General features: G+C 37.3%; 1 protein-coding gene across 2 annotated transcripts in view; it reads left to right on the top strand.

The window, feature by feature from the left end:
- Positions 1–4,503: 4,503 nt before the first annotated feature.
- Sec23 (transport protein Sec23) overlaps positions 4,504–12,604 on the top strand; it is a 39,052-nt gene continuing 30,951 nt past the window's right edge. For both annotated transcript variants that reach the window (XM_083137660.1, XM_083137659.1), the window contains exons 1-4: positions 4,504–4,648; positions 7,692–7,840; positions 9,587–9,717; positions 10,533–10,619. In XM_083137660.1, the coding sequence (XP_082993786.1) occupies positions 7,693–7,840; positions 9,587–9,717; positions 10,533–10,619 (366 nt within the window). In that variant the 5' untranslated portion in view covers positions 4,504–4,648; position 7,692. The remainder of the gene's footprint in view (positions 4,649–7,691; positions 7,841–9,586; positions 9,718–10,532; positions 10,620–12,604) is intronic.

Genomic DNA, 12,604 nt, shown 5'->3' with positions numbered 1-12,604 from the left:
ATATGCATCCAGGTGCGATATAAGATTTTGACTTACTTTGCCTACTAATTATAGTGATTCAAATCTCACAGAACTTTGCTCTGCTGGCATAAATGGTATAAGAAGGGGAAAGAAAGAAAAGGGAAGTTAGCAGCACTGTCGTAACAGGAAAGGGAGGGTCATTCTCCTAAGAGGGTCATCGTGGGTGAAGGAAAGGGGAGGAGGGATTCCTTCAGTTCGCATTCCAAGGGTTACGGCTCTTTTCTTGACCATAGGGAGAAGAAAATTCTCCTTCCTTTTTAGTGACTAAGGAATGAATGAATGCCCGTGCATTGCTGTAACTCAACTCCAATATTATCAAAAGTAATTGAAGAAGCAATACATTTCTCATTGCCAAATGTAAACATTTTACAATATTGGCAATTTATGAGATAAAATTTATTTCTGCTTTGAATTTTTTTAAATGACGAAACCAATGGGGGGGGGTTTTAACCCCCATCAACCCCCCCCTGGGCACGCCACTGGGGATGGTATCCTTCCAGCTCGCAAAATTTTTTGCAAAGTATCCCCCAGCTGTCTCATTGTCGCCAACTTAAACCATAGGGGCATCCTGCCCCTCCTAGGTAAACCCCAAAGCTTTACCGAACATCCCCTCAGTTACAGGCTAGAAGGTTTAACCTGGCACAGTTCGCACCAAACCGTAGATTTCCTTCTGCTAGCCGACTTCCCTGGGCATCACATGGATATTTTCAACCATTTGTTGCTACAGCCACAGACGTGAATGTTCTGCTAATGGAAACATCTGTGCTTCCACTCCCAAATGATTCCTCACAGCATAGCCTGTTGCCACGTATGCTCGCTTGGCCCAAAATCGGTGGCAACAATGCTCTGCAGACGACAGAGAAGGTTTTGGCAGCAGCTGTGCCAGGTTAAACCATCTGGCTCAACACCCCTTTAAGTCCAACCTTCCAAGTGGCTTTTGTTGAGTGATGGTTTATCATTGTATCGATTCCCATTGCCACTTACACCTGTCTCTCAAGACTCTGGTCTGTTACTATTTCTTTCTAATAGATAACAATTGGATTCAGGATACTGAGTCAACGATGAGAATTAGGAGCTCCACCTCGAACATTGTCATAGAACCTGCAATAGCTCAAGCAAGATAACGTACAACTTTATAAGTGTAAAACAATTGATTTGATTTTTATCATTTAGCACCACTCTTCAGCCACAATTGGCTTATCACGATGATGAAGATGACTGTTGATAGGCTGTGAAGAAATATAATTCCCACACTCACTCACAAAGAACAACCATGCCCAGGCTATGATTCAAACCCTGGACCTCTGGCGTTGTAGCGCTCTGTCCTAACTACTCCTCCACAGGGGTTATATATGTATAAAAAATAAATGAATAAAACAAAACAAACAAACAAAGTCTTCGAAAGATCATGTGCCCAACATTTTGCTTGGCAGATAAATCATAACCCTTACCCCCTCCCAAAAAAATCCATGCTGCGCCACTGTATTAAGTACAATATTATCTTTAATTTCATGTTCCAGTTACTCATGGGGAAATTAATATCTTCCATTATTAATTTTGAGAACCTGCTTCCCTGATACATACATGTCGCCAACAAAAGTAAGCAGGGAAGCAGCATGGGAATGTCTAAGGGGAGCAGCAGATAACCCCTCCTGTCTACTGTTTCCAGGATATCAACAGGTGTTTTCAAACATCTATCATGTTCAGATTTCCAAATATAGATGTAAATAAATTGAGAATAATGGAAAGGTATGTGCACAGCCACCATGTTCTATCAAAAAACACTACATGCCATATTAAAAATAATAAGTGAGAGGATATTTACACTTGTAGTACTATACTATTTTCAGTAGGTGTGTTTTAAAACATCTACCTATTGTACATTTATCGTAGCTGTACATTATACCTACTAGAGGAGTTCAGTAGAAATCCATTGGGTATAAAATTTTACAGTATGTAACATTCTTATTCGTACATATGGATTTTCAAAGAAAAGGCTTAATATCTGAAAGGAAATAGACTCTTTTGAAATTATTTCTTTACAATTCAATAACTAATATCATCAGGAACATAAAATCTTACCCAAATTCTGTATAACCAATGACAATAATAAATTAAATGAAACTGAAAGAGAAACATGCCATTTTTTGTACAACTTTTCTATTCATACACTTAATAATATAAAAGAAAAAAGTATATTCAGAGCAAATTGACTGACAGTTCTAATACATTGCTGCGTATCACTTGGCTTTAATTACTGCTTGACACCTTTTCTTCATAGAATTAAACAGTTTTCGACATGTTTCAGAGCTTATTTTATTCCACTCGGCTTGCACAACAGTTTTCAACTCTTGTTTGGACTTGACGCCTGCTTTATGGACTCGCCTCTTCAAAATTGCCCATAAATGCTCAATGGGATTTAAGTCTGGACTTTGAGCTGGTGTTTGTAGTAGTTTGGGAGCATTCCATATTAGCCAATTCATGTTAACTCGTGCCTTATGCTTACTGTCATTGTCTTGTTGGAATCTGTAGATAGGCAGCATGTCCATCTTTTGGACACTCTACTTTACATTGTTCTTCAATATGTCCAAATAGACATATGCTCCATGATACCATCAATAAACTGGATGGTACCAACCTTTGGACGACACAGCCCCAAATCATTAATGACCCACCACCGCGTTTAACTGTTGGAACTGTGTTAATGTGATCATTGTCTTTATTTGATTTTCTCCAGACCCTATTTATCCCATCTGAACCTTGGACTCGTGGCCATGGTGGCTCAGTCGATAACGCATCTGACTACCATGCTTAAGGTCCCGGGTTCGATCCCCGGCTGGTTCAAATCCGGGAACTTTTCTAACGTTGGAAGCGGCCCCCGGCACCCACCCAGCATCGAATGACATGGGTACCTGGGGGAAACCCTGGGGGTAAAGGCGGTCAGGGGCGTGATGCTGATCACATCACCCCCACGCATGACCAGATCAAGAAAGTGTGGGGCGTTACCCCCTATACGCCTTCATGGCGTGGTGCTAAGCACAGGGGAGCACTTTACCTTTTTTTTTTTTTACTTTTTTTGGACTCGTCTGACCATATGACACTATCCCAAAATTCCTGGTCTTTGTGGATGTGCTCTTTCGCGAATGGAAGTCTATTCCTGCGATTCACCTTATTTACATAGGACCTCTTTCGTGGTATTCTGCCATTATACATATCCATGCTTCCACAAGGCACGTCGGACAGTTTGATCGGACATCATCTTGCCAGCAACATTTTCTACTAACGGTCGTAGCTGAGAAACACTTAGTCGGGGGTTTTCTCGCACACTTTTTAAAATAAAGCCTTCATCACGTTTATTCAACCGTCTGTGTTTTGGTTTTCTCGGCACATTATGTGTTGAACCTTCCTCTCTAAATTTGTTTACTATTGAACTGTGGAGTGTGATTTATTGACTGTTTGTCCAATTTTTCTTAACGGATAACCTCTAAGGGCCAAATTTAGATTAACATCCTTCAGATCGGAAATAGATAGAAGTTGCAAACTGCACGAAAGCGTCCGAATAGCGGTGGCGCTGTATGCGAGGAAGAATGAAACTCTTGCCTGTACGAATAACAATGTTGCATGAAACAGCGTGTTTTTCTCCTTTCACACAAATTATATACTCTATTTATACACTTTGAACACACATTTTTATCGACATTTGTTGGTGAAACCTTAATTAATATTAATTTCCAGGTACATATGAAAATGATTATATTTACTAGTAGATATGACATTTTTTCCTTGGAAATTCTATGTGTACGAATAACAATATGTTACATACTGTATGTAGATCTTCGAGGATACGATAGCATAGAATAGTTAGGTACAACAGAAGATATTGTTATTCTTTCTTTCTGTTGTATTTGTAACTCTCTTTCTATCTTGCATCTTCTTTCTAGCTTTAGATTACATTTTCTCAGTCAGTACTGCGCTCTAGTCACCAGCGTATGCAGAGGGGGAGCTGATTGGCTACAGAAAGTCCGAAATTTTCAGAATCAAAAATTTCAGATCAAAGGGAAGGGACACGGAAAAACCAAAGTTGTAAATGTAACGCCCCCCTTAAAATAAGCCCCGATTACGTAACGTTTCGATTCGAATTACGAGAATTCGAGCACACACAAGATCCAGGGTCTAGACACAAATACACATGTATATTTATAAATAGGTTCAGAAGGGGGAGGGGAGGTTAGGGGTAGCTTCCCACGTAATATTTTCATTTTTTTTCAATAAGGGCCCTGCATGCGCTACGCCACTGAATTAACTACCAAAATCTTGTAAATTCGCATCTCTTAAAAACTCCCATGTTGACACCTTAAAACTACAATTTCAATAAATGAAATGCATAGATTCCGAAGTTCATTCTGTGCTGAAATAGTATTTCCTATCCCTGGAAAACTACAATGTTGGTTTATCGATGATCGTAACGTCATTGGTGCGGATACGCTTTTCATCTGTTCGTCGTCAATGACGTGGAGGTAGCTGAAGCGAACAGATGGTTCTCGTAGTAAAAGGGATGTGAATAGCCGGTTGTAGAATTATTTATTCTGTGTAAAGCAAAGAAGCTTGTGATTTCTGCAGATATCAGGTATGGATTATGTTTCTCTACAGATTACGTAATTAAGTAAATATAAGGAATTTTATTTAAAGTTGAGACATTGGAAACTTTGTGTGACGTCAACTCTTCCAAATTCGTAACATGTTTTCTCTTGTCTATAGATGTTCCGCTTAATGTATGATGCCCACTGCTTGAACTTTTAGTAATTTGTATTTTCGTTTACCTTCTATCAGTAAAATAATTTAAAATATGAAATTGTATCCATTCGTCCATTTGGCGGACGTTTTGTAAACTGATATTTTAAGCTTCTCCCCCCCCCCCTTTTTTTGTTACACCTCTTTAGGTTATTTCGTGTTCATGAGAATATATGATGAATAATGAAAGAACAAAGAAAGTGAACTTCACACCTGGATTCGAACAAAAATATGTCAAAACCCTCCTATAACCAAGGAGTCTCATTTCCGATTTCGGGTGGAGAATATCTCAGAAGCTTGAATCCTATTTTAACCCTCTGTTAGGCAGGTGGAGTACAGGTGTCCCCTATCGGCGCAGCCCAAGTTTCAATCATTTAATGTTGATTTCATCGTTGTGCACAGGCATTCTTCTCAAAGTTTGATTTCTATTTAATCCCTTCGCCAAGGTATAACGTCCTTTGTTTCCCCAATTTGAGAGAAACCCCACAGCCATAAAGCTAGGGGTGTAGTGCACACCCACAAGTTAAGGCCAGTTTGAATTTGCCATGCCCCTAACACAGGACAGGGAAAGGGTGGCGCAGGTGGAGGTTCTTCCCTTCCTCCCTTGAGCACTTTTCGAGAGTTGTGAAAGGTTCCGTTCAGTTCATTTTTATTCCTCCCCCACGTACATGCCACTGGGCGATGCGGTAGAGAATGAGGAGGGAAATTGAGTGGTAAAAGCACAGTGTTGCCAATCGTACGGTCCTACGTGCAGAAATGTCATGGCATGTAAGGACGTACGGTCCACACCTTAGTCTGTATGCAAAATGTACAGCTTGTCAAAATTTACACTTGCAGTTTTATCCCTAATATTTCCCTAAGAAATTCTTAAACCAATCGTACGGAGCTGGAGACAAAAATGTGGTCCATTTGCTATGGGCATACGGTATTATCCTTTTCAAAAGTTTGCAATGCTTACAGTGTGAAGCAGGGAAAGCAGGTAACTCCAGTTGCCCATTGCCCAATCCTGTTTCTCTCACTGTTCATTGGTGGAGCCGTCTTGCGTTTCTACTTCCACAGAGACTTGTTCTCGTTCGCCTTGTCTACAGTTAGCTGGTATGGGGTTCAGGTCACATGTGTGGTACGATAGGGTTTCCTAGTTAGGTTAGGCGAGCCAGTTATATGGCTCTTAGTATTCAAATAATGTATCTAAAATGCTTTTGTAGTTAGGTTAGGCAGGCTAGATTTAGGGCTCTTATTATAATAATTTCCCTAAATGCTTTCAACTTCTCATTATGTTGGCACTGGTCTCAAGCATGAAAATTCTTCAAGCCTCGTGTCGGTAGTAGTCTGTGGAATGCCTTGTTACAATGGAAAGTTGGGATATTTGTGTAAGGTACCATTTACGTTGTTTTTGCCAATAAATATGACTATTCGGAACTACGAACAGTGGTAATTACGGTAACGGTTCCAATTGTTTTATGATTTCTCCTAGCACAAAGACTAATTATCATATAATTTTGGAAATCATTGTCACACGAAATTTGAACCGTCCTTAAAGTAATGAGCACTGTTTGGACTCAAAAAAAGTTATTTATGTTGAAATAAAACAACTTGAAAATTACCTTACACACTTCTCATGGACAAGATATTCTCCGTCGACAAGCGACAGTAAACATCGTAAAAGCATGGGAATGAATGTAGAAGTAAATCAGAACCTTAGTAGAATGCATTTAGGGACTTTATTTTAATGCTAAGGGAACCAAACCTAACTTGCCTAACCTAACCACGAAGGCATATATTGAACAAAACTTTAAGTAATCACTAAAACTCCGCAGTATGCGTTAACAGACGTACATCGAAATCGAACCATGTAAAAATTGCATTCGTAGCATGATGAAATCTCAATAAAACAAAATGAGATTGGGCCATACCTTGTCAATGGGAAGCATGGACTCTTGCGTAAGGTACTATTTACGTACTTTTTCACTGATAAATTGCGATTTTCCAAACTCCAAACAGTGGTAGTTACATTCACCAAGTTTCAAGTTTACTGTAACAATAATTTCTACAATTATGCAATACTTTGCCTTTCTCCTGAAACTTTGAAAAATCATTGAACATTTGGAACTGCTACTGTATAGCCATTTGGTTGCAGCTGTATGCTACCTTCATCTTTATATATTAGGGATGGGACCGATTAATCTATAGTCTTATCGTTATTGACCAATATAGGCTTATCGGTAAAATTACCGATCCGATATATCGATAAATGTCTGATAATTTAGTGCAAAATTCTGCCATTTTGTTGTAATGCCCTAATTTCTAAAAAAATAAATGTCTAAATATGCAATTTATTTTTCAATGCAGTCACATTGAAACACACATTTATTAAGGAGGTCAATGAAACTTTCAGGTTCTTCAAGGACCATTTCTAATTTTATATCAGATCGGTAGAATATCGGTATCGGCCCATCCCTACTATATATGCTATTTTTAAACTTTCACAATGTGTAACTGTTACAAATTAGGAAGACAAGGAAGTGTTGTTACACTATTGTGATAATATACAAGGATTATTTTATAATTTTATTGAATTGGCATACTGTTAGATTGGAAGCAGAAATGAATTTAATGTATATGATGGGTTAAATCAAACATTGTTCTTTATCAGAATGCTTGCTATCAAGGTCAGTTAATTTTTATAAATGACAAGTGATTGAGTTCTTGTAGGAAAAGGACATCACAAAGCTCTGGTTGTTTACAACACACTAACCGTGAGCACAATTGCGGTGGTGTCATTGTACAGAGAATTCTGAAATTACTCTTGCAGAAACATTATTCAGAGGCTAAGTGGTTTTGTGCTGTACATGTGCATTTTTTTTACTTGTCTTTTCTAGTATGACGACCTATGAAGAATTCATCCAGCAGAATGAAGATCGGGATGGAGTACGTTTCACATGGAATGTTTGGCCGTCTAGTAGATTGGAAGCAACTCGTCTTGTTGTACCCCTTGGATGCTTGTACCAGCCTCTTAAGGAACGACCAGGTGATAACACACACACACTTTCAGTACCATTTGTACTGTGTTGATTTTTTGTTTAATAATATAAGGCTCCATGTATAATTATATAAGACCCCAGTCAATATGCAGTTGCTGTAGCTTCATTGAAGATTAATATTTTTGAAAGCAAAAATGATAATTTTATTAATTTGAAGCCTTCAGTTGCTATGATTGATATGGTATGAATTTAATTGTTCAGGAAAGTGTCTTTTCTATATACCTATATATCTTTACTTTCCAAGAGAAATGCACTAGTGTTTCCTCCTTCCCTTATTTGTTATTTTTATTACCGGGATCTAAGTATAGGGTGAAGAAAAAGGTCTAGCGAGAGGTTGTGTAAATAGGCTGACCTTTATAAGTTCGGAGTGACGCCTCCGTCCTCCAGGTACTTACCTGTGATCTTTCTTCCACGATGTTGACTCACTCAAACCAAATCCAAAACTGATCTCGAAATTTCGTTCCGATCTTCTCAGATCGGTTCGGTTGCTTCGCTATACAAATTCCAATACCTGTCGATTCTGATCCGGCTGTCAGGCTGGTACCTTTCCACGGATGAGGCAAGTAATGGAATTTGTAAGGTCTGCATTCCAAACCGAGGAGAAAGTCCTGTCTCCGTAATATTTCGTTTTCAAGTACACCTTCTGATTTTTACTTACAAGTCAACACTAGTGGACTACTATTTTTTTTATATACTCCCCTTTGTCTTGGTTGGGATAATTACATTATTGTTGTTTTTGATTTAGACCATATCAACTGGCGAAGCAAGCATACCCTCAATAAACTGATTGATGTAAGATTCAGTCATCTGCCAAATGTTGCTTTTCCTAAACTTTGGACACAATCAAGAATGTGGATGTTTTTATTTATCCTTCCTCCCTTCTCCAAAATTGTGTTGAATTGACAGTGATACTAGGGGCTGTACTGTAGAAGCGACCCTTATGTTTTACAGTTTCAGCGTAAAAAATAATATGTTCACTCGTAGTATTTAATTCATGCTTCGAAGTGGCACTGTGCATTTTTCACTTAGAAGTTCCTGTTGTATGAAATAAAAGAAACTTTCTTACATTACTTAACATAGCTGCTTTCCTGTATCAAAATCCATGATGTAAACACACAGTATTGCCAGGTAGAACTTTGGTTTGTAGCCTGAATGTGTGTGCAAATTTCTACTAGGATTCAACTTTATTTTGTTTTTTCATCCATATTTAAGATTTGCACTTTATTTTTGGATATTGAAGTTTCTATTTTTTAATATTTGTAAATTATTTTCGTTAATTTAAATTGTTTTTCTTCAATTTGTTTGAGAAATATATGGTTATTTTATTGTTCAAGGTTGTCCTAGCCTTGTGCGATGAGGGAGACCCTGACTACATTTTTCTTGTTTATCGCACCCTCTCCAATGATGTATTATACATACTTCTATTAGGAAGGATCGATTCGACATCCTTACCATACTTTCTTTCTGCATGTTTTCATAGAAACTTTTCTTATAACTATCTTCCTACTTCTCAGGGGCTCTAGTTTTTACCAAGTTAGGCGAGCTGGTTTTGTGGATATCACTCAAAAGTGGTGCAATTTATCGAAAAATGTTTTGCACATCATTGGGTGTTGTCTGTCAATTCTTTCTAGGACATTGCAGATTAAAGCAAGTTTCTAGAGTTCCTATAATAATAATTGCACAAAATTACCGTTGCATCTATGTAATGTATAATTATATGTTTTTATTTTCAGACCTTCCTCCAATTCAGTATGATCCTGTACTGTGCACTCGGAATACTTGTCGTGCCATTTTGAATCCTCTATGTCAAGTTGATTATAGAGCGAAACTTTGGGTCTGCAATTTCTGTTTTCAGCGAAACCCAGTAAGTTTTGCATTTTCTTCTTATTACATATAGGGTGTCAAGGAAAGAACTAATGAAAGTAAAAGCATAACATCTCTGCATACTGCAAGTATTGCTTTGAAATCTGCATAATGAGAAAGAGAAGCTCAACCTTTTTATATGCATTCGAAGTAAGATTGATGCATGGATGTACACAAAGAGGAGTATGAGGTATGCAGCTTTCACTTGTGTCCTGACTAGTTGAGACAGAAGGAAAGGTGGTGGTGGTTTTGAGGCTGAAACTAGGCCAGTCATGCACAAACAATTGTCGGATACAGCTGTAAGTCGCAGAGAGAAAAAGCAATGATTTTTCCTAGTATGATATTAAATTATACGAACTGATTATAAAATCTTATTGATTTCTCTTTTGGAATATGTAAATTTTGAAACTGTAAATATAGTAATTTCAAAAATGTGATGTTTAGTTCCCAGACACCTTGAAAAAGTGGTGTGAAAACTTCTGTACATTTTTTGTTCGTGTGTAATAACTTTTGAATGCATTGTTCCTTTATTGAAAATTTCTCTCTTGTGATGTTCATTATGCATACATGATTAATGGTGATAATGGATTTTTCTGTGGAATTTGTTACAAAACAAAGAGTATCACACTTTACTAGATATCCAGTTACTACAGATTCTAAAACCAATTTATAATAATAAAAAAAATACGTGTAGGTAGGAAAATTAAATTTTTAAGTGAGGGAGTTTTCTGTCATGTTATTTCCTTTCTTTTTAATGTTACTTCCTTATGTTTGTTTTAAAAGAACGTTTATAGAGAGGTATTTTTTTTTTTCCAGTTCCCTCCACAATATGCTGCCATATCGGAACAACATCAACCGGCAGAGCTTATTCCCATGTTCTCAACCATTGAGTACATTATCACTGTAAGTATGTGATAGTATTTTGAAATATTTCAATCCTTCATTGGTAACAAGTATTAAAATGGATACTGTGATTTTCAAATCATAGAATATTATGAATGTATAAAATTCTATAATGTATAATTAAAATATGTGTTTGACCCTCTTATTTAGTGGAATGGTTAGCTTGGTGTACTATGAAGTCAGAGATCCTAGATGTATATTCAGGGTAAAGTATGGACATTACACTTAAACCGAAAGATGAATTTGGTACATAACGAGAAAGACCGGGTCTCTGAGACCGATATGAGTGGTTTTCATTATTTCCTGTTTAAGCTTTTATATTTTACTTGGGAAATAGATAAAAAACATAAATAAAAACCATTTAAGCAGAGAACACTTTATTACCAAGTATGGAAACTAATTATTAACATCATAAAAATGTTTCAAATCAAAGTGAAAATTGTCTTTTTTTTTTTTACTTTTCCAAACAAATATAGTCTTTACACACAGTCTGGTGCACAGGTTGGAAATTTTAAATAGGTAATGAATAGTAAGGATTCGTTTATTTTGTATTGTTCCAGATGGTGAAAAGTGAAAATAACAAGCAATTCTGAAAAGGTGCAAACTATGTGGTGGTACATAGAATTGGGATCCATTATTGCAGTTCAACAACGGTTTCGTGCAGAGTATTACAGAGACCATCCCGATGCCAAAAGAATCAAGATGTGGAAAGCAGCGTTTCTAGAGACAGGATCTGTCGCCAAGATTCATGGTGGTGGCCGATCACAAACATCAGGGGAAAACGTTCAGTGCATTGCAGATGCATTTGCACGAAGTCCCAAGAAATCCGTTCGTACGGCGTCATGTGAGATTGCTCTCCCAAATTTTGTGGAGGAACGGATTTCTTGCAATAATGGATCCCAATTCTGCTTACCACCACACAGTTTGCACTTTTTCAGAATTGCTTGTCATTTTCACTTTTCACCCCCTGGAATGATACAAAATAAACGAATCCTTACTTTTCGTTACCTATTTAAAATGTCCACAGCTAAGCTACCATATACCACCTACCACACTGTTCTTCCCTGTATATTCTGTTTAATATAAGTATTTGAAATTAGGGTGTTTCATTTCGGACACCCTGTATTTAGTGATATTTACAGCAGTTATGGTGATATTTACTTATTTACACTAAACAAATGTTTAGAAAACTTGAATTTAAAAAACAGAAACATAATGGGAAAAACCCGGTATAAGAGACCAGGATGCACTTCACTCTAAGCGAAAGACCAGGCGACTTTTAAAAATCAATATCTCACATCACATCACCTAGCGTCAACTGAATGGGAACAGGTTTGTTGTTGTGGAGGGGAAGGGGTGGGGGGAAGGTACTGGGAGAGAGTGCACTGCCACCTGCTCAGTGTTGCCACTATCAAATTACGAATTTCCCCTCAGGTCTCACAGACCGGTCTTTCGGTTAAGGTGTTAATATTAATTTTTCAGTGAAAACGACTGTTTATGAAATACATGGTAAAATTGCTTCTCTTTTGTTGTTATGATTTCGATGTGATGCTCATTTCTTTCTGAGATCTTTAGTGCTAAATACTTGAATTCTGACTTTTGTCAAATTGGAAATCCTGTGTCCCTACTTAATACTGCAGCAATAAAGTGCAAAAGTTTGTATTTTTTTTAATCAGGATTGTGTTTAATATGAATATTTTCTGTTTTTTTAGCTCACTGATATGTATTAGCAGAGTAATGAATGGTTTTATGTGCACTATTTATTGTCATGACAGTCTGTGCTGATTATAGTTTTCTTTTCATTAGGTTTAATGCTAATGAGAATTTCCACATTTTTTAATAGTACGCGTGTAACAATATTTCGTTATAGAAAAGCAAACTTGCTCTGGGATACAAGGAATTGGGTGAAAGCTGCTCACACTCTAGGGCTAAATACATTGGTTATTTGTAGTTACCATACTATGAAAGAAAATGTGTCATAAAAC

Source organism: Lepisma saccharinum, chromosome 16, assembly GCF_977018435.1.
Source record: "Lepisma saccharinum chromosome 16, izLepSacc3.1, whole genome shotgun sequence".
Classification (NCBI taxonomy): domain Eukaryota; kingdom Metazoa; phylum Arthropoda; class Insecta; order Zygentoma; family Lepismatidae; genus Lepisma; species Lepisma saccharinum.
The sequence above is the reverse complement of the archived record's forward strand: the minus strand, read 5'-3'. Positions and strand labels throughout refer to the sequence as shown.